The sequence below is a fragment of the Salmo trutta genome, chromosome 23 (assembly GCF_901001165.1).
Source record: "Salmo trutta chromosome 23, fSalTru1.1, whole genome shotgun sequence".
Classification (NCBI taxonomy): domain Eukaryota; kingdom Metazoa; phylum Chordata; class Actinopteri; order Salmoniformes; family Salmonidae; genus Salmo; species Salmo trutta.
Window position 1 is genome coordinate 9,312,219 of NC_042979.1, and position 27,463 is coordinate 9,339,681.

Genomic DNA, 27,463 nt, shown 5'->3' on the forward strand with positions numbered 1-27,463 from the left:
TCAACCCCTTACAAAAATGCCCATCAGTTATAATCAACATAATAATTCACATTCCCTGTTGCTGCAGGATTATTTTCTTGCTGTAGCAAACTGGCTCAAATTAAGATCCTACATCTGTATGTGTGTGTTGTCTCTCACCGTGTGCGTGTGTATGGGTAGGCGTTCCAGGACTCCTCTTCCACGCGTAGAGCAGCCTGAGGCAGGATGGAGCAGAACCATGAGGGGATGTGTTTCCCGATGTGGTACACCTTGTGTGTGTACTGTCCCGACCCGCCTGGACCATCCTCATACGGCTTGTTCTCTAGGATCTCCACCCCACTACCCTCACCACAACTCTCCTCTCGGCTCTTCTTCTGCAAGAGGAGTGGGAAGAAGAAGAACGGGGGAATCAGGGCCTGCTTTTCAGTGGAACTGGTTGCGGCGTACACACATGCACACACACACACGCACACACACACTTCATCCTCGGCTCAAAGCTGAATATATTTTAATCATAATGATGACCAAAGTGGTGAGTTAGGAGAAAACTGGCTGCCACGTCAAAATATTCCCCTCCCCCAAATAAAACCTCTCCCTGTCACTCCTCCTTTCCAGTCCCTTTTTCCTTCCTCCCTCCTGCACTCTCTCCTGGCAGTCTGGTGGTGTATTAGCTTTCATCTTTCCTCATAGAGGAGGAAGAGGAGAGAGCGATAGAGAAAGCGAGTAAGAGAGAGAAAGAGAGAGACAGAGAGAAAAATGGAGTCAGATGGAGAGGAGAGAGAAAGAGAGACAGAGAGACAGAATGAATGAGGGAGGGAGTTCTAGTCAGTTGCTGCAGTAATCAATACGCTGCATATTGACTATCATGCAACTTTCTCTTCCCCTCCCGGCTAGCACTGGTACATGTCTCAGCTGCTACCAGTGTGTGTGTGCGTGCATGCATGCATCTGTCTGCTTATGTGTGTGTAAAGAGATTGCTCCTCTCAATTCCTAAGGCACTCCTACACCCTCTGTGGAAAATGGTCCTACATGGAACCAAAAAGGGTTCTCCTATGGGGACAGCCGAAGAACCATTTTAGGTTCTAGATAGCACCCTTTTTTCTAAGAGTGTACTGTCTACCCTGGCACTGGTAGACTAGGAGACAGATGGCAGACCCTGTAAGTTAGCCAGTGTATTATTCTACTCATGTGGGGAGGTACACAATAACACACCACTCTCTGACTTAGATACTGTCTCTGAGGCCACAAGTTTGTGTCTGAAATGGCACCCTATTCCCTATAGTGCACTACTTTTGATGGACCCTGGTCAAAAGTAGTGCACTAAATAGGGAATAGGGTGCCATTTGGGCCAGAGCCAGGTCTGAAGAAGCATCAGACCTAACAGGGCATAATAGGGCAGTCAACCTGGGAAAGTGTAGCAGATTGATCTCATAGGGTCTGGTTAATCCAACAGAAGCTAGGTCACCCATCACACCAGCAGAATTCCCATTATTCCAACGTAGCCTCCAGGCCTCACTATGGCTGTTTCCTAAATGGAGCCCTATGCGCCCTGGTCAGAAGTAGTGCTCGATATAGGGCATAGGATGCCATTTGGGACGCAACCCACTCTCGCCTTCTGTAGATATGAGATGGGGTTTTAGGGAGCGGTGAGGAGTGAAGGTCATGAGAGGCGTTGGAACAGCTCGGAAATTGCAGTCATTTAGTATGTAATCTAATATAGGAGCAGAACTGAGGGTCTTACATTACTCTCCCCACCCCTCTGAAGGCCGCTACCACAGGGAATGGAGTATTAGCTGCTTAATATGAGTGGAAACTCTCCATAATATGAGTGGAAGCTCAGTGTCTGGTTAGGGACTCAGTTAGTGTACTGTGTAGCAGTGGTTCCAACCCTGGTCCTCCAGTACCCCCAACAGTTCCCCCAACAGTACCCCCAACAGTACCCCCAACAGTACCCCCAACAGTACCCCCAACAGTACACATTTTATTGTAACCCTGGACAAGCACACCTGATTCAACTTGTCAACTAATCATCAAGCCCTCAATGAGTTGAATGTGGTACGTTTGTCCAGGGCTACACCAAAAATGTGTACTGTTGAGGGTACTGGAAGACCAGGGTCTGGAAACATTGCTTTGGTGCAAAGAATCTAATAAGGAAATGTGACATTAGTTTTGAGACAGCCCCAAGGGAGATATCTAATGCTGGATCAGGCACGCACGCACACACACAGGCACGTGGCTATGTCTGCTCACACTGCGGGAGCAGACCAGCACTTCATTACAGCGCTGACAGGTCACATCACGCCAGCCCTGACACACACACACACACACACACACACACACACACACACACACACACACACACACACACACACACACACACACCCGCCCAAACACACATGCATGCACAGTGTCCATGGTTGAGCTGCCAATCATCAATCGTGTTCCTCCACAGCTGAAAGGGAGAGAGAGGGGGACAGATATATATATATAGAGAGAGGGAGATATCTGTGGCTGAGGATGGTTGCCTCGAGGGCAGAACAGAAGGCGTCAGTTAGAGAAAGTTAGGAAGTAAGAGAGTGTAGTGTCTAAGTAAGGTTCATCTCAATGGTGTAAAGTGATTTCCTCTATAGAAATTCAAATACTATTTAGGGTATTTCAATTACTTTCAAAGACATTTCATAGTAAGAATATTTATTCTTTTAAAATACAACAACTTTTTGTCTTATACCTTTTGTATTTTTTTTTGTATTTGATTATATTACTCATTGTATATCATGTCTGTTTTAAGTCTGGTTTTGGGGTGGGGCTCTGTTAGAGCATGGGGGGGGGGGATTGGGGTGGGTTCTGCCCTCTATCTGTGTTATAGCCAATTTGGACATATTTGTGTAAAAGTCCTTGCTAGATGCGGGAGCAGTATAGTTTTTTGACCATACAGACACAAACAGGTCATATTATGTATTTTCCATGTCAAGTAATCTCTGCTTTAAGTTGATTGGAGAATAATATTTTGTTAGATCAAAGAAGAATAAACCTTTTGGTTGCACCATATCCCTGGATCTCATTGAATGTTTGGCCGTTTGGAAACCTTGAGTGTGGACTGTATGCGTACGAAACAACCCCGCTTTCAGGCTGGGGCAGTGGCTATGGTAAAGAGGAAAGGAAGCCACTACAATCTGTATAATCATAGAAAATGCCAAATAAAAAAACACTTTTAAAATAAAAAATACAACTAGTTGAATATTGGAATGTATTTGGAAATAGACTTGGAAAGTCTTGGCATGTATTGGAAAATACTCAAATACACAGACAAGTGCAGTTTCAAATACAAATATTTAAATACCCAGGTCTGGTCCAAGCCTCACATACCACCCTGATCTGTCAAGCTTACATGAATGGTTCGCTGCACGGATAGCAGAGGGTGACATGCGAGGCTAGTTTGTTGCTGTGGGTATTTGAAATAATGTATTTGGAAATAAGTATTTTTTGAAAATAGTTTCAGCTTTTTATAGGAAGTTATTTGGAAATACTTTCAAACACTTCAAATCAAAGTTGCTGATTTGTCCACATTATGTGCACTAAATGTAAGTAGCTTTGGATGAGACCCACTGGGAACAAACTGGTTGAATCAATGTGGTTTCAACTTAATATGTCATTGTATTGTGACATGGAATCTACCTGGAAAATGCATTGGATTGGATACAATGGATTTTTTTTTAAAGTATTGTTTTTGAGGGTGAAATTTCAACCACAGGTTAATGTCATCATTGTAATCCATTTTCAACATAGAAACAACGTTAGATCTTCAATGTTATATCCACTATCAGAAAAAAACTATAGGCTGTGCAGCACCTCCTACTGGAGAGTTGATCTATCTACAGCTATTATTTTGGTCTCCCATTCATGTCACCATCTCAACCAAAAATCTAAGTTAAAGAATAGTACTAAATCAAATCAATCTTTATTTAAAGTGCATTTAAAGCTGCAATATGTAACTTTTTGGCCAACCTGACCAAATTCACATAGAAATGTGAGTTATAGATCTGTAATTCTCATTGAAAGCAAGTAGAGGGAAGTGGTAGAGCTGTTCCATGTGCATTATTTCTTCCCGTTCTTAAATTTCGTTTTTGCATCTTTTACTTTCGGTTTTGTACAACAGCTTCAAACAGCTGAAAATACAATATTTTTGGTTATGAAAAAGATATTTCACAGCGGTTTAGATGGTACACTGATTCTCTACACTAAATTAGGTGAACTATTACAATTTTAGCAACCAGGAAATGACGATTTCTGCACAGTGCACCTTTAAAAGTTTGATTAGATTTAGTCCTATTCTTTAACACCAATTTTTGGTTGAGATGGAGACATGAATCCAGCATATGAATTATTCATTTGTAGACAAACTGGAAATGGAATTGTGTTTGGTTGTCAACACAACCAAATATCAAACTTTGAAGGAGATGCATCTTCTACTTGGATGGTTAGTGCCATCAAGGATCCTTGGGACGTCCCTACCCTAAACCCAAACCCCTACCCTAACCTTAAGCCATTTCTTTCCCCCGTTAATATTTTCCGCTAACCCTCCCACCCCTCCCCTAATTGAAACCAACACTTAGGCTTCTACTTCCAGCTTATACGAACATTTTACGAACAGTATATTTTGCAATAGTTCTCTTTTGTTCGTTTTTAGTCCCATCCTTCAGCTACCCTCAACCCCTCCCATCTATCTCTGAAGACCATCTATTTCTATTTGCCATATATTTTTCAACTGTGATGTGATGTTTCAACCTTAACCATTTTCAATTTCAACTTCAAATGGGGAACGTCAAAGTTGGGACGTCCCAAGGATTCTGGATAACATGGAACCTGCTTGGATAGTTCCATCTGTTCCTCTGGCTTTAATTCCAGTTTGTCTACAAATTAATCATTGATATTTTGGATTCACGTCTCCATCTCAATCCAAAATCTAATCAAATCAATCTTTAAAAGCACTTTACATGTTAATATTTGGTTGCATTGACAACCAAACACAATTCAATATCACTTTAGCAATACAGTAAATAGCTTATTAACATGTCAACACGTTACAAATTCTGTTGGTTTCACGTCTCCAACTAAACCAAAACTAAAAGTTAAAGAATAGGATTAAGCCAGTGGGTCAGATGAAACTATCTAAGAATTAGACATCCTTTAAAATGTTATTTGGTTGCGTTGTCAACCAAACACAATTCAATAATACTTTTGTGATACAATAAATAGCCTAAAGTTAAGGCTCTTACAAACTAATGTAACACTATTTATTGAACTTTAAAATTAGTAACATTTCTCGCCAGCCGTGATTTTGGGCAGCTCCATATTAAGACATGTGACTGTTCCTGGTGCAAAAACAATGTCCTATCCCGGGGCTTGAGTAAATGACATTACTAACTTGCTCCCGAATGTACTACGCCAGGGGAAATCGATTCTATTGTAGTCCATGTGGGTTTTAATGACATTATGAAGGCAGCTCTGAACAGTTGAAACTGGATTTTAAAGAGCTGATTGATTGATTTCCCGCTAGACGCTAATAAAAGACCCATCATATCTGGTCCTGTGTCCTCTCTGAATCGTGGCATTGAACGCATTTAGCAGGACTCTCTCTCTTCACAACTGGCTAAGTGATTATTGCAGTTCAATGGGTGTAACATTTGTTGACAATTCCAATACCTTTTGGAAACAAAACACTTTTTATAAGGAGGATGGGATCCACCCGAATAATTTAGGTTCCTGGATCATTTCACAGCCTTATAAGGCTGCATTGAGACAATGACTTATCAATGACCCAAGCCCAGCTCAGTTCATCCCTACCATTGTGTCACTGAGTTGTCATAATGCTTCAGCAAATGTACATTATCCCAGGGGCGTTGGAAGACACAATGTAAGTAACCTAATTTATGTCCCTCTAACTACCCTGAATGCCTCTGCTGATCTTACCACTATTGTATGCAGTAATCACATGCCTACAGACCAGCGTTATGCTGTTAGCACTGAGGTGGTGTGCCCTAGTAGGAAGTCCACTGTGTGCAGCTCACCCTGCACTAACATAAATAACATGAGCATGTCTACTTCTGCTAAGCTTCCCAGTAAATCAATGAAATCAAGCAAGCATCCCAGAAAAGTGCTAAAAATAGCCCACAGTAAAATATGTAGCTCAAGAAACAAGGTTTATGAAATGAATAACTTGCTAGTTATAAACAGATGACATTTTTATTCTGACTATCTCTGAAACTCACTTAGATAATACCTTAGATGATACAGTGGTAGCAATACAAGGTTAGAACATTTACAGAAAATACAGAAATGCCAGTGGTGGAGGTGTTGCTGTTCATATTCAGAACCACATTCCTGTAAAGATTAGAGAGGATCTCATGTTAAATACTGTTGAAGTAATATGGCTACAGGTTCATCTGCCTCACCTAAAGCCCATTCTTGTGGGAAGCTGCTATAGCCACCAAGTGCTAATAGTCAATATCTCGATAACATGTCTGAAATGCTTGATAATGTCTATGTGATATCAACAAAGGTATATTTTCTGGGTGATTTAAATATTGACTGGCTTTCATCAAGCTGCCCACTTATCAGTCAATCTACCAGGGTAGTTACAAACAGCACAGGAATGAAATCATCAACACGTATTGGTCACATCTTCACTAACGCTGCAGAAATGAGCTTGAAAGCAGTGTCCCAATCCATCGGATGCAGTGATCATAATATATCTAAGAAAACAAAAGTTCCAAAGGCTGGGTCTGATATGGTGTATAAGAGGTCATACAATAACTTTTGTAATGATTCCTATGTTGTTGATGTAAAGAATATTTGTTGTTCTGCGGTGTGTAATGAGGAGCAACCAGATGCTGCACTTGACACATTTATGAAATTGCTTATTCCAGTTACTAATAAGCATGCACCAATTATGAAAATGACTGTAAAAATGTTAAATCCCAGTGGATTGACGAGGAATTGAAAAATTGTATGATTGAGAGGGATGAGGCAAAAGGAATGGCAAATAAGTCTAGCTGCACAACCAATTGGCAAACGTACTGCAAATTGAAAAATCATGTGACTAAACTGAATAAAAAGAACAAACTATACTATGAAACAAAGATAAATTATATGAAGAATTGCAATAAAAAAGCTCTAGAGCACCTTAAATTGCATTTTGTGCAAAAAGGCAAACTCAGCACCATCATTCACTGACTCAGATGGCTCATGATCACAAAACCCACTGATATTGCCAATTACTCTAATGATTTTTTTTAATTGGCAAGAACTTAGGCATGACATGCCAGCAACAAACGCTGACACTGCACATCCAAGTATAACTTATCAAATAATGAAAGACAAGCATTGTAATTTTGAATTCTGTAAAGTGAGTGTGGAAGAGGTGAAATAATTATTGTTGTCGATCAACAATGACAAACCACCAGGGTCTGACAACTTGGCTGGAAAATTACTGAGAATAATAGCGGATGATATTGCCACTCCTGTTTGCCAAATCTTAAATTTAAGCCAACTAGAAAGTGTGTGCTCTCAGGCCTGGAGGGAAGCAAATGTCATTCCGCTACCTAAGAATAGTAAAGCCCCCTTTACTGGCTCAAATAGCCGACCAATCAGCCTGTTACCAACCCTTACTAAACCGTTTGGAGTAACCCTAGATTGTAAACTGTCATGGTCAAAACATGTCGATATAAGAGTAGCTAAGATGGGGAGAAGTCTGTCCATAATAAAACGCTGCTCTGCAATCTCAAAAGCACTATCAACAAGTCTGGTCCTACGGGCCCTAGTTTTGTCAAACCTGGACTACTGTTCAGTCGTGTGGTCAGGGGCTACAAAGAGAAAATTACAATTGGCTCAGAAAAGGGCAGCACAGCTGGCCCTTAAATGTAGACGGAGAGCTAACATTAATGATATGCATGTCAATCTCTCCTGGCTCAAAGTGGAGAAGCGATTGACTTCATCACTACTTGTCTTTGTAAGAAGTGTTGACAAGCTGAATGCACCGAGCTGTCTGTTTAAACTACTCGCACACAGCACGGACACCCCATGCATACCCCACAAGACATGCGGCCAGAGGTCTCTTCACAATCCCCAAGTCCAGAACAGACTATGGGAGGCACACAGTACTACATAGAGTCATAACTACATGGAATTATATTCCACATCAGGTAACTAATGCAAGCAGTAGAATCAGATTAGAAAAAAAACTGATAAAAATACACCTTATGGAACAGCGGGGACTGTGAAGAGACACACACACACACACACACACACACACACGCAGACTGTCGCTAGCACACGCAATCTACATACACGTACATTGTAATATTGTTGTATAGTGGTATCATTCATTTTGTATTGTAGATATGTAGTGGTGTAACAATATTATATGATATACTGTTTTATCTTTTGTTTTATGTGTTTGGAACCCAGGGATGAGTAACTGCTGCCTTGGCAGCATCTAATTGGGATCGTTAATAAACACAAATACAACACATCCATGGCCACATTTTGATGTTAGCCCGATGTAACTATAAAGGCCTTTTTAAGTAATCATAGAAAAGTGTGCATGTTCAAAATAGCATGCAAAGGTCGAAGGTCTGTGGAGATCTTCACAATTGCCATAAAAGTGTGTGCACACTCTTGAACAGCATTGGTCACTGTACTTTGAATGCATGTAATCTCAACTGCAATCCGATTCATTTGGTTGTGCTGTTAGATGAAGCACAGTGATCACACATTAAGTTGTTGCATAAATATTTGACATTGTAGTCCCATTGGAATTTGGTTGTAGTTTTAGATGGTTGAAAGCATAGCGATAACCCAAACTTCTGTCTTTTTGAGTGGGTGAGTAAAGGTTGAAATCTCATTGATCAACGTCTCAACCAAATATTAACAAAATGTCCACGTTGAAATGACGTGGTGTGCCCAGTGGGGAGCGTCTTCTAAATAACTAAAATGTTAAATGTTAAAAAAATACTCAAATGAACAGAACATTTGTATTTAAATAACAATTCATTAAATATGCATGCATTTGAACCCAGGTCTGTTCCTTTCCTCATCTCCTCTTTGAAAACGGGACATAGGTGGGGAAAAAGCTCCATGTTAGGAAGCCTACTAGGAATCTGCTTTCACTTGTCCAGTGGTTTGACATTGACAGCAGTGCAGAGGGAGAAAAGGAGGTGAGGAGAGGAAGCCACTTTAAACTACTGAGATGCCCAAAGTACTTCTGTCTATGACATGGTGCTGGCAAGAGTGAAGGACAGAGAAGGGTTGAACGTGAGAAAAACAATGTCATGGACAGAAATGTGTGAAAAGAGTGTTTCCAGGAATCTGCCTGAAGATTGAAAGTTTTGTGCTGAGAGGAACAGTAAAGCCCAGGCACCAAGGACAAATAGATAAAAAGTTTAAAAATAAAAAAAAATTAAATAAAAAAGCATCAAAAAGAAAAAGGAAAATGTCCTGGGAGCCAAAAGAGAGTTCCTTGGTTACAGTATCTGAGCCTGAAAACCTGCATGGAGGGACAGGGAGGGTCAGCCCGGGAAAGATAGAGAGAAATATGGAGAGAAATGAGTGTGAGTAAGTAATGGTGGCATGCTGTGTTGGGCTGGAAGCTGAGAGGGCAGCAGAGACCGAGAGTACCACAGGAATAGTAATGTCTTGGCTTTGCTGAGGTCTGATTTCTGCTGGGCCCCAGTTACCGCTGAATATTTTATATGATACCGCAAGGTTAGCAAAAAGAGACACAAACTTAGCATGAAACAGGTCCTCAAGGTCTACACTGCAGAGTCAGTCTCTTCCAGCCTTACAAATTATTACTTCAGCCCAAGGATACCAGGTGTGTCGGCCTAGTATGTGACCAATAAGTGACAGTAATGTATCAATAAGTACCAATTATATACAGCATATGAAGCACAGTCCACATTGCAGCTCTCCAGTCTTCACATGGACATACTGAATAGGACCAACATGAGGTGTCTCTCCATCCTACTGTCTGTTGTCCTCTTTTCTCCCTGTGTTTAGTCTCTAATTTGGCACACACACACACACACACACACACACACACACACACACACACACACACATATACACATACACATACATACATACATACATACATACATACATACATACATACATACATACATACATACATACATACATACATACATACATACATACACAACACAACCACACACACACACACCAACCGAGGAGATAAGTACTTGAAAGTACTACTTAAGTAGTTTTTTGGACTATTTATATTATTTACTTTACTACATTCCTAAAGAAAAGTATGTACTTTTACCTCCATACATTTTTCCAGACAACCAAAAGTACTCGTTACATTTTGAATGCTTAGCAGGACAGGAAAATATTCTAATTCACACATTTATCAAGAGAACATCTCTGGTCATCCCTACTGCCTCTGATCTGGCTGACTCACTAAAGACATGCTTAGTTTCTAAATGATGTCTGATTGTTGGAGCATCCCCTGGCTATCTGTAAATTTAAAAAACAAGAAAATGGTGCCGTCTGGTTTGCTTAATATAAGGAATTTGAAATTATTTATACTTTTACTTTTGATACTTAAGTATATTTGAGCAATTACATTTACTTTTGGTACTTAAGTGTATTTAAAACCAAATATTTTTTTACTTTTTCTCAAGTAGGATTCTATTAAGGTATCTATACTTTTACTCAAGTATGACAATTGGGTACTTTTATCACCACTGCAAAATCAGCAGTGTAACATTGCCATGGAAACACTGGCTGCATCATTTTGACTTTTCTTTCTCCATTTCAATGCCTTTCTCTGCCTCTCTCTTTCTCTTTTTGTCTCTTTCCATCAGTCTCTGCCCGTTCCTCTGTAAGTCTCCCTCTTTCCGTTTCCCTTCCGTCACCCCTTTCTCTATCTGCTTCCCCCAATCACCTTCCCTCTCTCTGTCTTTTATTCTCATTGCAAACAAATGACGGCAGCCACTGCCACGCTGCTGCTGATGTCACTGGTTACCATGGCTACCAACCGCTCAGCTGTGACGCTGCCCCAGAGGAGAGATGTGTTTGTGGGTAAGGTTTACAATGTTTACATTAACATTAAACCAGGCAGCACATGGAGCTTCATCAAGTGTTGGTCTAGCAGACTGTATTCCGTCAGGGGTCACCAGGTGACCTAATCACCCATAATCCTCTAGGATAATGTCCTGAAGTCACATCACTGGTTGGCTGCCACTGTCCTAGGAAAGATCTGCCCTTCGAAAGTAGCTACTGTACCGTGGGTTTGTATCCCCGAAACCAACGTGCTAATATTTTCCTCCTCTAGAGAGAGAAGAGAGACAGTGCGCAAACATTGGAGACAAGCATATGGTGAGCCAGCTGGCCTTAGAAAGCTCACATTAAACTGGTGACCTAAACCATAAACACAAACAGACAGCATGTTACACACACAAACATGCTCAAGCAAGAACACACCAGCACACACAGCTCACCTCACCACCTAACACCTGATCTAGGGTCAGTAGGGCTTCAGGGTCACAGCAACAATCTGATGACTCTCTGACCTAGACCACTGTTTTAGGACGATGTTATATTCCGTAAATGCTACGTGATGTGCTATATGTTGTATTCTGCATGCAGTGTGTTAGCCATGCTATGCTAGGTATTGTATCCTGACTGACGCATGTTAGCCATGCAATGCTATGCTACATGATACAGTTGAAGTCGGAAGTTTTCATACACTTAGGTTGGAGTCATTAGAACTCGTTTTTCAACCACTCCACAAATTTCTTGTTAACAAACTATAGTTTTGGCAAGTCAGTTAGGACATCTACTTTGTGCATGACAAGTAAGTTTTCCAACAATTGTTTACAGACAGATTATTTCACTTATAATTTACTGTATCACAATTTCAGTGGATCAGAAGTTTACATACACTAAGTTGACTGTGCCTTTAAACAGCTTGGAAAATTCCAGAAAATTCCATCATGGCTTTAGAAGCTTCTGATAGGCTAATTGACATCATTTGAGTCAATTGGAGGTGTACTTGTGGATGTATTTCAAGGCCAACCTTCAAACTCAGTGCCTCTTTGCTTGACATCATGGGAAAATCAAAAGAAATCAGCCAAGACCTCCGAAAAAAAAGTGAAGCACGGGGGTGGCAGCATCATGTTGTGGGGGTGCTTTGCTGCAGGAGGGACTGGTGTACTTCACAAAATAGATGGCATCATGAGCAAGGAAAATTATGTGGATATATTGAAGCAACGTCTCAAGAAATCAGTCAGGAAGTTAAAGCTTGGTCGCAAATGGGTCTTCCAAATGGACAATGACCCCAAGCATACTTCCAAAGTTGTGGCAAAATGGCTTAAGGACAACAAAGTCAAGGTATTGGAGTGACCATCACAACGCCCTGACCTCAATCCCATAGAAAATTTGTTGGCAGAACTGAAAAAGCGTGTGCGAGCAAGGAGGCCTACAAACCTGACTCAGTTACACCAGCTATGTCAGGAGGAATGGGCCAAAATTCACCCAACTTATTGTGGGAAGCTTGTGGAAGGCTACCCGAAACATTTGACCCAAGTTAAACAATTTAAAGGCAATGCTACCAAATACTAATTGAGTGTATGTAAACTTCTGACCCATTGGGAATATGATGAAAGAAATAAAAGCTAAAATAAATCATTCTCTCTACTATTATTCTGACATTTCACATTCTTAAAATAAAGTGGTGATCCTAACTGACCTAAGAAAGATAATTTTTACTAGGATTTAATGTCAGGAATTGTGAAAAACTAAGTTTAAATGTATTTGGCTAAGGTGTATGTAAACTTCCGACTTCAACTGTATATGTATTCTGTGTGTTGTATTTTCTATGCTAGCCAGTAACCACCCACCTGGATCATGTAGAGCTGGGCGATGCGGTACTCCTCCACGCTCATGGGCATGGGGATCCGGTACTCCTTGATCAACATGGTGGCTGGTGGGTGGGGGTAACAGGGGGCTTGGAGGGGGCTTGGAGGGGGGGGGGGCGGAGAGTCGTCTCAACGAGCCGCTCTACCCAAGCAGCAGCAGCATCAAACAGCCACGATGGAAAGCATCATGGTTCAGACCTGTAGGAGGAGGGAAAAGAGTTACACTGGGTGAGAGGAAACATTGTAATACTTGATTTGGTCAAGTCTATGTGGTGAGAACTATCAGTAGTCTCAGAAGATGTCTGTGTTATGACACACACACAAACACACACACACACGCAAGGGTAAGAAGAGAATACTTGACACTCAAAAACATAATCACATATAAATCCTCAATCCAATCAAGACAACACTTCCTCTCTGTGTGTGTGTGTGTATGTCCTCAGTCACCATTCAGCCATGAACCAGATATATCAAAACATTTACCTAGTAATCAAATATTTATATTTTTTATAAGTCCACATTATATCCAAGTATATCCAATGTTTCGGCCACTTCCCAGTAACGTCCAAACTAAATGCCAAAAGTTATTCCCAAAAGTCAATGTCCCTATTCACTGTAGAGGTGCAGTAACAGCAGTTTGCTAACAATGTCATTCCACAATCGGCAAGTCCCAGGCATCAAGCATCAACATCCAATTAATGTCCAAGTAATGACAAAACAAAATATAAACAACGTTTCCTTCAGTAGAGGTCTGCTCAAGCCTCCCAAGAGACAAGGCAGCATGGCAACACACACAGAGGGACGAGTTAAGGGAGTCACATGACTGAGGTGGCTTAGTGTAAGGCAGATTAAACACACAGCACCACACTTCGTTACACAACTCTGTCTAATAGGAGAGGGAGAATGGAGGGAGGGAATAAGAGGGAGGGAGAGAGGGGAAAAGGGTAGAGTGAGAAAGAGAGGGGGGGTTGAGTGTGGAAAGTAGAGATGGGAGAGAGGGGTTGGAAGGCTGCTCGAGGGGGAGAGCATGTGTGGGAGGGAGGGAGGGAGGGAGGGAGGGAGGGAGGGAGGGAGGGAGGGAGGGAGGGAGGGAGAGGTGGCATAATCACTCCAGCCCGACAGATTAATAGATTGATAGAGACAGAGGCTAGTGGAGTGTCACAGGGAAGCCAGAGGGGATGCAGAGGCAGACAGAGAGAGAGAGAAACACAGAGAGAGAGAGAGAGAGAGAGAGAGAGAGAGAGAGATTAACAGGGTTAGAGCATACTGGACACTAACAATGTGATACAGTATGTCAATGGCTTAAAGTTATTGCTGCCCAAATAATGCAACAATCTACGTCATTGGCTTAACAGGATTCCCCCTACCCAAGATTGCTACATGTCATTGGCTTGAAACCATTCCGCACTAACGTCATTGGCTTAAAATGATTCCCATTATAGTTAACCACATTAATGTGAGCTGCTGTTCTAACGGAGGTTTAATTTGATAAAAACATGTAGCGCACACACACACACACACAAAATCTGACCACAGCAGAAAAGTATTAGTCATATTATAGCCAAGTGTCTCTTTTAAGTTTCACCATCTCCTCTATATGAGAGCACTGAAAATACTGAATGTATTGTATTTGCACTGCGGTAGGGTATTGTATTTGCACTATAGGTATTGTATTGCTGGACCAGAGACAGGACAAGCCAAGCTGTGATGTATTGTATTCAGTCTTCAGTAATATGCTGGAGCACTTAGGCTGGACACAAACACATTAAAAACTGCTAGGGTCTGCCTTGGCAGTGAGCAGGCCACTTCCCATACATCTTATACCACAGCCAGTGTGTGTGTGTGTGTGTGTGTGTGTGTGTGTGTGTGTGTGTGTGTGTGTGTTTGCGCACTCGTGTGTGTCCCTGCGAGTGTGTGTGCCGATGTGTGTGTGTGTGTGTATATTGTTTTGGGGTCTGTTCCAGGCCAATTCCATTCCATCCTTCATGCCAACCAATGCAGGAGGGATTTTATTGTCAGCTGGTGAGGTAGCCTAATGCTTTTCTCCTCAGCGTCCGTCTGTCATATCCTCTCTCTATGGGGTCTGAGGTGGCTGAGCTCCAGAATGGTGATTACTTTGGGGGATGTCCACTGCTGGGTCCAGCTGAGATTGTAGCAGTGCTGCCCAGTCTGAAAACTAGAACCTTATCCTAGGGGACTCACTGGGAGTTTGGTTTTCACACTGGGGCAAATCATATCAGCTCAATGTACTGGACATCTCATACATATTTTACTTAGTCAATGTGTTTAATATTATATATTAGAATGACTCTTGTGATGTCAAAACACCATTTTACAAGGCTATGGGTCTATTATTCTGTCCTGTGGAACCTTGCTAGGATGGCAGTACTGTCGGTCGCAGAATCATACTACCATAATAAACTATATACTGTATATACCTTGAGTGTGTGTGTAAAAAAAGAAACGCCCCTTTTTCAGGACCCAAATAACTTCACAGATCTTCATTGTAAAGGGTTTAAACACTGTTTCCCATGCTTGTTCAATGAACCATAAACAATTAATGAATATGCACCTGTGGAACGGTCGTTAAGACACTAACAGCTTACAGATGGTAGGCAATTAAGGTCACAGTTATGAAAACTTAGGACACTAAAGAGGCCTTTCCACTGACTCTGGAAAACACCAAAAGAAAGATGCCCAGGGTCCCTGCTCATTTGCATGAACGTGCCTTAGGCATGCTGCAAGGAGGCATGAGGACTGCAGATGCGGCCAGGGCAATAAATTGCAATGTCCGTACTGTGAGACGCTTAAGACAGCGCTACAGGGAGACAGAATGGACAGATGATCGTAGTCGCAGATCACGTGTAACAACACCTGCACAGGATCAGTACATCTGAACATCACACCTGCGGGACAGGTACAGGATGGCAAAAAACTGCCCGAGTTACACCAGGAACGCACAATCCCTCCATCAGTGCTCAGACTGTCCACAATAGGCTGAGAGAGGCTGGACTGAGGGCTTGTAGGCCTGTTGTAAGGCAGGTCTTCACCAGACATCACCGGCAACAACGTCGCCTATGGGCACAAACCCACCGTCGCTGGACCAGACAAGACTGGCAAAAAGTGCTCTTCGCTGACAAGTCGTGGTTTTGTCTCACCAGGGGTGATGGTCGGATTCGCGTTTATCGTCGAAGAAATTAGCGTTAAACCGAGGCCTGTACTCTGGAACGGGATCGATTTGGAGGTGGAGGGTCCGTCATGGTCTGGGGCGGTGTGTCACAGCATCATCGGTCTGAGCTTGTTGTCATTGCAGGCAATCTCAACGCTGTGCGTTATAGGGAAGACATCCTCCTCCCTCATGTGGTACCCTTCCTGCAGGCTCATCCTAACATGACCCTCCAGCATGACCATGCCACCAGCCATGCTGCTCATTCTGTACGTGATTTCCTGCAAGACAGGAATGTCAGTGTTCTGCCATGGCCAGCGAAGAGCCTGGATCTCAATCCCATTGACTACGTCAGGGACCTGTTGGATCAGAGGGTGAGGGCTAGGGCCATTTCACCCAGAAATGTCCGGGAACTTGCAGGTGCCTTGGTGGAAGAGTGGGGTAACATCTCACAGCAAGAACGGGCAAATCTGGTGCATCCATGAGGAGGAGATGCACTGCAGTACTTAATGCAGCTGCTGGCCACACCAGATACTGACTGTTACTTTGATTTTGACCCCCACTTAGTTCAGGGACACATTATTCCATTTCTGTTTGTCACATGTCTGTGGAACTTGTTCAGTTTATGTCTCAGTTGTTGAAGCTTATGTTCATACAAATATTTACACGTTAAGTTTGCTGAAAATAAACGCAGTTGACAGTGAGAGGACGTTTCTTTTTTTGCTGAGTTTATATATACACACTACCATTCAAAAGTTTGGGGTCACTTAGAAACGTCCTTGTTTTTGAAAGAAAAGCAAATGTTTTGTCCATTAAAACAATATCAAATTGATCAGAAATACAGTGTAGACATTGCTAATGTTGTAAATGACTATTGTAGATGGAAACAGCAGATTTTTTATGGAATATTACATAGGTGTACAGAGGCCCATTATCAGCAACCATCACTCCTGTGTTCCAATGGCACATTGTGTTAGCTAATCCAAGTTTATCATTTTAAAAGGCTAATTGCTAATTGATCATTAGAAAACCTTTTTGCAATTATTTTATCACAGCTGAAAACTGCTGTTCTGATTAAAGAAGCAATAAAACTGGCCTTCTTTAGACTAGTTGAGTATTGGGAGCATCAGCATTTGTGGGTTCGATTACAGGCTTAAAATGGCCAGAAACAAAGACCTTTCTTCTGAAACTCGTCAGTTTATTCTTGTTTTGTTCTGTTCTTGTTCGCATATTCCATGCGAGAAATTGCCAAGAAACTGAAAATCTCGTACAACGCTGTGTACTACTCCCGTCACAGAACAGCACAAAGTGGCTCTAACCAGAATAGAAAGAGGAGTGGGATGCCCCGGTGCACAACTGAGCAAAAGGACAAGTACATTAGAGTGTCTAGTTTGAGAAACAGACGCATCACAAGTCCTCAACTGGCAGCTTCATTAAATAGTACCCGCAAAACACCAGTCTCACTGTCAACAGTGAAGAGGCGACTCTGGGATGCTGGCCTTCTAGGCAGAGTTGCAAAGAAAAAGCCATATCTCAGACTGGCCAATAAAAATAAAATATTAAGACGGCCAAAAGAACACAGACACTGGACAGAGGAACTCTGCCTAGAAGGCCACCATCCCGGAGTCCTCCTCTTCACTGTTGAGACTGGTGTTTTGCGGGTACTGTTTAATGAAGCTGCCAGTTTTCTCCCCAATTTTGTGGTATCCAATTGGTAGTTACAGTCTTGTCTCATCACTGCAACTCCCGTACAATTTCTTTTATCCATTCTGTATATTTACATGTTTTAAAGCATTATAACTTTATCAAAAGTAACTATTCATTCCTCCATTCTATAGTCTAAGTGTTTATATTTGCTATTCCACCCAGGTTTTGTTGAGAATTTCAGGATATTTGACAAAAAAATCTATTACCGTTTCCATTATGCCCATTGAAAACCCATTGCAAATTGCCTTAAAAAAAAATTTTTGAAAAAGGAATCCAGCCTAACTTTGTGTATTGTTTGATCTAGCATGGATGACAGCCTGTAGCAAGCCAAAAAATTTTTAACTTGTGTGAACCCCTAATAATAATTTAAAAAAACAGAAGGAGGGTATACAGTACAGTAGAGATCAGTGATGGCTCCCACCACATCACAAGCCTCCATTCCACTGAAACGCATCGCTGCTGCCCCTGAAGCCAGCCAACCAGATCGACATACCAGACTTTTATCAATGTTTAACAGCATGTGATCAATACAGGCTTCAGTGGCAGGATCACCAACAACAACAGGATCAACAACAACACAACTCCGGCAGCACACAGTACACAGTACACACATTCAGGCTCAACACAAATCAGGCTCAGCTAAAACGTACAGTAGCTAACCTAAAGCAGACGTCCAGCCTCCACCTACAGCCTCACAAGTCGAGGTTCTAGCATGAAGAATGAATGTGATAATACGGTGTATGGCAACGCACTACGACTAGTACGCCACACACTCCACTTGTTTCCCCCTAAACCAGCTATACTCCAGGGCTGCATGTATCAACAGTCTACAGTGGCATCCTCTCCTCCAGTCCTTTCCTCAGTCTGCATCTGACATACAAGAACACACACAGACATTGACACACACCAAAACAAAAACAGGTCTAATACGGATACAGAAGGGCGGTCTCAAAACAATGCGTTTTACCTTTTAGAAGAAGCAGGAAGACAGCTCGACAGCTTGTCATATCCAACAGATCCAATCAACAGTGACTGAAGGGCCATCTCATCTCCCGCACTCAGCCTCATCAGCCAAACAGCCTGACACACTGACGTCCCTACAGTATCACCATCCCCGACTGGTTAACCTACGTTGTTGTTATTGTTATTGTCTCTGCTGTTGTTGTGTTGGTCTGTGGTCTCGTCAGCTGTGATGTGGCTAACGCAGCAGGACAGGAGCGCTTGGTGTGAAACCAGACATCAGAGGGGGAAAAAAAACAGAAGACATCGATTCGCTCCCTCTCTCTCTCTCTCTCTCTTCCTCTCTTCCTCTTCCACACTTTTCTATTTATTTTTTATTTCCTCCCCGTCTCCACCTCCTCTGGAGCTAGGAAGCCCAGTTACCATGGAGATGCATGAGGCTGTGATGTGATTGGTCAGTGTTGTTATGATGCATCGAGTCTGAGGGATGGCCCACTGGTTATTCAGTGCGACTGCACTCCTTCATTCCTCAAACTCTCGCGCACACTTACACTTCTTCCTGTCTCTCCCATCTCTCTTTTCCTCTCACAATCGATCCTCTCTCTCTCTCTCTCTCACGATCAACATCGCTCTTCCTCATTCATCTTCTCTTCCCTTGTGCATGTCTACCTCTCGCCTGCTCTCCATATGTCTCCTGCTATCTCTTGTCACTTGGTAATGGTATTCATAGGACTAGGCATTTGTGCTGTTAGCTGATCTAAACAGATTCAAGTCCTTTACACACTCACACAACACAGAGTATGAATTCCTCAAAAACAGAGGTACACTGTCCAGCATCTCAAAAAACCGAGGTCAGTTTTGAATAGGGTAAAGGCATGCAAACATACTGTCGCCTAAGTGGATCAGTGGTCCAGTGATCAGTGGATCCAGAGGAAAATGACTTCACACATGCCGTGTGTCATAAACCACGTACCTGGAATATTCTGCCTCCCTGGCCTGGTGTTGTATTGCATAATTTGAATGAGCCTGCCTTGAATCACCACGTGTCTTTCACTTTGACTACCAAATCTCTGAACCGTGCATTACTTTTCACATTACCCATCTCACCCTAGATATTGTAAATGCTCATAGGCAATAGTAGGCCGTCATTGTAAATAAGAATTTGTTCTTAACTGACTTGCCTAGTTAAATAAAGGTTAAATCAAATAACATTTCTTGTATAATTGTTTAATATAATGCTTTCAAATGCGTATAGATGATTATAAATGCTAGAATTCACACGTGTCAATCTATCACGTTTGAATGCGTCCATCTGTTACTTGCCTGACATGACATGTCAAGGAGGGCCTGACGGATGAGTGGGGTAAATCACCAGATCTGGCAACCTGGCTAGAAAGGAAGGAGGACATTAGAGATTGGAGAAGTGATTTCGCATTCATAGCAGCAGCCAACCGTAGTCACAGTCTCTCTCTCTCACAGTCTCTCTCTCCCCCCTTGCTGACAGGTCTCCACCCAGCACACACAACCACAGTCTATCCAGCCATCGGCAAAGGCTGGTTAACTCAATCAGCCAGCCAGCTTGGACAGTCTACTGTAATATCCAGAGCTCAGGTCCAGATCACAGAGGCTGTGATGTTCTAGGCCTGTCTTTGTCACCTTGTGACATACCTATGTATCACTCTGCACTACTCTCCCAATGCAATGTCACCACCTTGCTTGTTGACAAGGCAAAGGTTTAAAGGTTCTCAAATAAAGGAATCTGTGGATAATGATACAACCATTATGTCTGAGTAAACAGATCGTAGACACATACCAATAACTACAATGTAATCTACTTACTCAGGCACCTTAGTCAGCCGCCGCCGTTGAAAACATGCCAGGAAGAAGACAGTTGACAAGTGAACTAGTAGACAGTGAGCTGCGGTTCTCTTGTACACAGTTAGTTACAAAACACAGAAACCTAAAAAGGCACAAAGAGTAGTTCTGACACATTTCACATCTACATGATCTCATTCTCTTTTGACTAAATCTGGTTTCAGCTCTGCCCAAGATGCTAAAGACACCTTCCTCTTTCTCAGTTTTGCGACACCTATGTTGAGGCTATAGACGTAATGTAGTATAAAGAGCTTCCTTCCTTCTCTGTTTAGTAGAGAGAGGAGTCCAAATAAAAACAGTCCAACTAGAATGAAATAGAACACCTTCATTTACCATTTCCTTCTCACGCACAGACAACCAAGGAATGGATCCCAATTCGGCATACAACTCCACCTCTCTCCTCTAGGAATTCTACCTTTTCCTCTCTGCCTTGCCTGAGTAATGAGCCTGGACCCACATAGCTCTGATGTCATCATCATACAAGCCCAACGTCACTATATCAGAGGGGGTGGGGTGGGGAGACACAGGGAGGTGAATGAGAAGGAACGTGCCCCTGGCGTGCGGTGTGTGTGTGAGTGTGTGTAACTGTATGTGTGAGGAGGGGTTGGAATAGACGATGAGTGAAGGCAGTCTATTTTTAGCTCAGGAGGAGGAGGGGGTTCAGTTGTGACGCGACATGCTCTGATGCGTCTGATCTCTCTCCTCGGCGCTCTCTCCTCCACTCTCTCCCTCTCCCTTCCTCTCCACCGTTTATTTGAATGAGGCAATAAATCACTCGCTCTCTGGAAGGAGGGGAGCTGAGATAATCGTCAGACGCTCACTGTTCATCCAACCATCCGTTTGCCTCCCGTCATCCCTCTCTCTCTCCCTGCCTGCTATTGCTCAGAGCTATTAAAAACGCTCCATTTGGGTCTCTGGTGGGGAGAGAGAGAGAAGCTAGTGAAAACTAAGGCATTCGATTTCCCACCCTGACGCAGTTTATTTCATATCACCTCCGCTGCTGGAGCGGGATTGGAAAAGCTTCTATTTCTTGGTGGCTATGGGGGAAGTGGTAGGTATTGTGCAAACACAAACACACAGAAACACACACAGTAGAACAGACTATGTCAGTAGGCACATTGATGGCCAGTCAAACATATCAGCCATGATCATGGACTTTCTCATCTCCCGCCAGGCTGCCACTCTAGTCTGGTCTATCACCTTTACTGGGAAATATGCTTTCATCAACAAAGATTGGTGATTTCATCAACACCCTTCTCTCTATTGAACTCCCCTCTGGCTCGTCACGCCTTTGCTTCTGAAATCGTTTATGGAAACTAAATGCAAATATTTGGAGCTAGTGGGAGAGAGTCAATCAATCAAATGTATTTATAAAGCCCTTTTTACATCAGCTGATGTCACAAAGCGCTATATAGAAACCTAGCCTAAAACCTAGAGTGTGGGGGTGTGAAGAGACTGCCACAAGATCTCTGTCTGTGTTGTATATATACTGCTCAAAAAAATAAAGGGAACACTTAAACAACACATCCTAGATCTGAATTAAATAAATAATGTTATTAAATCCTTTTTTCTTTACATAGTTGAATGTGCTGACAACAAAATCACACAAAAATAATCAATGGAAATCCAATTTATCAACCCATGGAGGTCTGGATTTGGAGTCACACTCAAAATTAAAGTGGAAAACCACACTACAGGCTGATCCAACTTTGATGTAATGTCCTTAAAACAAGTCAAAATGAGGCTCAGTAGTGTGTGGCCTCCACGTGCCTGTATGACCTCCCTACAACGCCTGGGCATGCTCCTGATGAGGTGGCGGATGGTCTCCTGAGGGATCTCCTCCCAGACCTGGACTAAAGCATCCGCCAACTCCTGGACAGTCTGTGGTGCAACGTGGCGTTGGTGGATGGAGCGAGACATGATGTCCCAGATGTGCTCAATTGGATTCAGGTCTGGGGAACGGGCGGGCCAGTCCATAGCATCAATGCCTTCCTCTTGCAGGAACTGCTGACACACTCCAGCCACATGAGGTCTAGCATTGTCTTGCATTAGGAGGAACCCAGGGCCAACCGCACCAGCATATGGTCTCACAAGGGGTCTGAGGATCTCATCTCGGTACCTAATGGCAGTCAGGCTACCTCTGGCTAGCACATGGAGGGCTGTGCGGCCCCCCAAAGAAATGCCACCCCACACCATGACTGACCCACCGCCAAACTAGTCATGCTGGAGGATGTTGCAGGCAGCAGAACGTTCTCCACAGCGTCTCCAGACTCTGTCACGTGCTCAGTGTGAACCTGCTTTCATCTGTGAAGAGCACAGGGCGCCAGTGGCGAATTTGCCAATCGTGGTGTTCTCTGGCAAATGCCAAACGTCCTGCACGGTGTTGGGCTGTAAGCACAACCCCCACCTGTGGACGTCGGGCCCTCATACTACCCTCATGGAGTCTGTTTCTGACCGTTTGAGCAGACACATGCACATTTGTGGCCTGCTGGAGGTCATTTTGACGGGCTCTGGCAGTGCTTCTCCAGCGCCTCCTTGCACAAAGGCGGAGGTAGTGGTCCTGCTGCTGGGTTGTTGCCCTCCTACGGCCTCCTCCACATCTCCTGATGTACTGGCCTGTCTCCTGGTAGCGCCTCCATGCTCTGGACACTACGCTGACAGACACAGCAAACCTTCTTGCCACAGCTCGCATTGATGTGCCATCCTGGATGAGCTGCACTACCTGAGCCACTTGTGTGGGTTGTAGACTCCGTCTCATGCTACCACTAGAGTGAAAGCACCGCCAGCATTCAAAAGTGACCAAAACATCAGCCAGGAAGCATAGGAACTGAGAAGTGGTCTGTGGTCCCCACCTGCAGAACCACTCCTTTATTGGGGGTGTCTTGCTAATTGCCTATAATTTCCACCTGTTGTCTATTCCATTTGCACAACAGCATGTGAAATGGACAGTTTGATTTCACAGAAGTGTGATTGACTTGGAGTTACATTGTGTTCCCTTTATTTTCTTGAGCAGTGTATATTCTATAATCCCAAAATGAAGACAAGAAAATTATGCAATCAATTGTGGACCAAATGACTTAGTCTGTATGTAGCCCCACCAGACAGACTTGTAAACATTCAACCTTTTAACAGAGTTCGACTAGGTGTCGTGTACTAGTTCTCTTTGGTGGCTTGACATGGCTTACAGTCCTGACGTTAGCCAGTTTCTCCTGTCTACCATATAAGGACATTCAGAGACCTCAGAATTTCGGAACTGCTGTGTGTTTGTGACAGTTTTTAAACCCACGGCCATTTAAGGAACTTTAATAAGCACAAACACTAGAAACATCCGAGGTAAATTACTGTTGTGTTTGTATGGTAGAAAGTGGAGAAAGAAAGTACGTGGCGTATTCATGCTAGCTGAACTGTACTGAGCAAACCCCTCACACCGTCTCAGATGCCATACTGGTTCTCTGGTAACCAAGTTGTCATGAGAGAAAGAGAGGGAGAGAGAGAAGTGGTAGAGGAGAGAGAAAGAGAGTGGAGAGAGTGTGTGTATATGTGAGAAAAAGAAATGGAGAGAGAAAGAGCGATAGAAAAATAGAGCGAGATGAAGGCAGAGAGAGATGAATCAACCACAGGAAGGGAGAGTAACACACACACACACACACACACACACACACACACACACACACACACACACACACTCTATTAGCATTACTGTCTGGCCAGGGTCCAATGCTCTGAGTCTGGGTAATATACAACCTGGCCTGGCCGTAGCGTATGTGTGGATGTGTGTGTGTGTGTGCGTGGCTGATGAAGCTTCTACTAAGACCATCGGCCCGTATCCTATTAAAGCGACCATTAATAACAACAGACAGGGAGAGAGTGTAGCCTGTGCGCGGTCACACACACACACATCTTCACACACACAGCTACAAATACCACCACACATAAGCCTACACATCTTCACACCCACACAAACACACACAAAGGGAGAGGACAGGGGAAGATGATACCCTGGACTAACTTTTAACTAACGGACGGACGCTTCAACTGGGTATCTGGTAGAAGAGTGTACGATAGGAGGCTGTACATATGTGTGCAGGTGTGCGTGTGGTTTGGTTTCACTATCCTTGTTAGGACCAGGAGGCTATTTTAGGCTTAGAGATTAGGTTTAGAATTAAGGTTAAGAGTTGGCCTAGGGGAAATAGGATTTTGATTGGGAATAAATGTGTTGGTCCCCACAAGGATAGTAAAACATATATGTGTGTGTGTGTGCGTGTGTGTGGACGTGCGTGCAGGGGGAGGGGGGGGGTTGGCTCTTGTGGGGACCTAAAATCCCCCAAAGTCCCCACAAGGGTAGTAAAAGAAGGAAAATTCGCCCTCCTGGGGACATTTCACACGTCCCCATGAGGACAAAGGCTATTTTAAGCTTAGGGGTTAGGGTTACAATTAGGGTAAGGGGTTAGGTTTAGGATTAGTGGTTAATGTTATGGTAAGGGTTAGTGTTAGGGAAAATAAGATTTTGAATGGAAATTAATTTTAGGTGCCCATGAGGATAGAAGTACATAACATGTGTGTGTGTGTGTGCATGCAGTGCGTGTGTGCGTGAATGTTTGATGAGGGTGTGACACGCCTGGCTGGGTTTGAACAAAGTGAAGAGATTGGTAATTAGAGTGAGTGCTCAACAGAAGTTAGGCAACACACACACACACACACAGGTAGGTAATGAGAACGAGGGCTTTAGATGCGACCTACAGTTAATGTTACACTCCCATAACCTGCAAAATGGAGGCCAGGCAAACATCAGAAAAACACAAAGGGTTCCTTAGTCATACCCTCACAATGATATGTAAGCCAGTAACAGCATTGTATTATTACAGACACATTATTCAGTACTCCAAAATGGCTGCATGATTGACACACAGGGCCTCCTGAGTGGCGCAGTGGTCTAAGGCACTGCATCGCAGTGCTAGCTGTGCCACTAGAGATTCTGGGTTCGAGTCCAGGCTCTGTTGCAGCCGGCCGCAACAGGAGACCCATGGGGCGGCGCACAATTGGCCCAGCGTCGTCTGGGTTAGGGGAGGGTTTGGCCGGCAGGGATGTCCTTGTCCCATAGCGCACTAGCGACTCCTGTGGCGGGCCGGGCGCAGTGCACGCTGACATGGTCGCCAGGTGTACGGTGTTTCCTCCGACACATTGGTGCGGCTGGCTTCTGGGTTAAGTAGGCATTGTGTCAAGAAGCAGTGCGGCTTGGTTGGGTTGTGTTTTGTAGGACACACGGCTCTCAACCTTCACCTCTCCCGTGTCCGTACAGGAGTTGCAACGATGAGACAAGACTAACTACCAATCGAATATCACGAAATTGGGGAGAAAAAGGGGTAAAAAAATAAAAAATAAAAAATGATTGACACACAGAAACATCATGCTCCTGACTAGAGAAACGCTCAATGGGTGTAACTCTTGTTGACAATTTCGATACCTTTTGGAAACAAAACACTTTTTATAAGGAGGATGGGATCCACCCAAATAATTTGGGTTCCTGGATCATTTCACAGCCTTATAAGGCTGTGTTGAGACAATTACTTATCAATGATCCAAGCCCAGCTCAGTTAATCCCTACCATTGTGTTGCTGAGTCATCATAATGCTTTAGCAAATGTACATTATACCAGGGGCATTGGTAGACACAATGTAAGTAACCTAATTGTATGTCCCTCTGACTGCCCTGAATGCCTCTGCTGATGCTACAGCTATGTATGCAGCAATCATGTGTCTATGAACCAGATTTATGCTGTTAGCACTTAGGTGGGGTTCCCTAGTATGAAGTCCACTGTGTGCAGCTCACCTTGCACTAACATAAATAACATGAGAATATCTACTTCTGCTAAGCTTCCCAGTAAAGCAATGAAAACAAGCAAGCATCCCAGAAAAGTGCTAATAATAGCCTGTTAACATATGTAGCTTAAGAAACAAGGTTCATGAAATTAATTACTTTCTAGTAACAGATGACATCCATTATCTGACTATCTCTGAAAATAATGTAGAAAATACCTTTGATGATACAGTGGTACCAATACAAGGTTATAACATTTACAGAAAATACAGAAATGCCAGTGGTGGAGGTGTTGCTGTATATATTCAGTACCACATTCCTGTAAATATTAGAGATGATCTCATGTTAAATACTATTGAAGTCATATGGCTAAAGGTTCATCTGCCTCACCTAAAGCCCATTCTTGTGGGAAGCTGCTATAGACCACCAAGTGCTAATAGTCAGTATCTCGATAACATGTGTGAAATGCTTGATAATGTATATGTGATATCAACAGAGAGGTATATTTTCTGGGTGATCTAAATATTGACTGGCTTTCATAAGCTGCCAACTCAAGAAAAAGCTTGTCAGTCAACCTACCAGGGTAGTTACAAACAGCACAGGAATGAAATCATCAACATGTATTCATCCCATCTTTACTAATGCTGCAGAAATGTGCTTGAAAGCAGTATCCAGTGAATGTAGTGAATATAGTAGCCATATCTAGGAAAACCAAAGTTCCAAAGACTGGGCCTAATATACACTGCTCAAAAAAATAAAGGGAACACTTAAACAACACAATGTAACTCCAAGTCAATCACACTTCTGTGAAATCAAACTGTCCACTTAGGAAGCAACACTGATTGACAACAAATTTCACATGCTGTTGTGCAAATGGAATAGACAACAGGTGGAAATTATAGGCAATTAGCAAGACACCCCCAATAAAGGAGTGGTTCGGCAGGTGGTGACCACAGACCACTTCTCAGTTGTTATGCTTCCTGGCTGATGTTTTGGTCACTTTTGAATGCTGGCG

General features: G+C 43.1%; 1 protein-coding gene across 8 annotated transcripts in view; it reads right to left on the bottom strand.

The window, feature by feature from the left end:
* Window positions 1–27,463, bottom strand: part of LOC115159246 (membrane-associated phosphatidylinositol transfer protein 2) — a 61,413-nt gene that overhangs the window by 21,888 nt on the left and 12,062 nt on the right. For 3 of the 8 annotated variants that reach the window (XM_029708775.1, XM_029708773.1, XM_029708774.1), the window contains exons 1-4: window positions 20,596–21,127; window positions 18,764–20,145; window positions 12,903–13,118; window positions 139–353 (exon numbers count right to left, since the gene is read on the bottom strand). In XM_029708775.1, the coding sequence (XP_029564635.1) occupies window positions 139–353; window positions 12,903–12,980 (293 nt within the window). In that variant the 5' untranslated portion in view covers window positions 12,981–13,118; window positions 18,764–20,145; window positions 20,596–21,127. Of the gene's footprint in view, window positions 1–138; window positions 354–12,902; window positions 13,119–18,763; window positions 20,146–20,595; window positions 21,128–27,463 lie in introns of those variants that run through there. The other 5 variants (XM_029708770.1, XM_029708771.1, XM_029708768.1 and 2 more) reach the window with 4 other exon arrangements.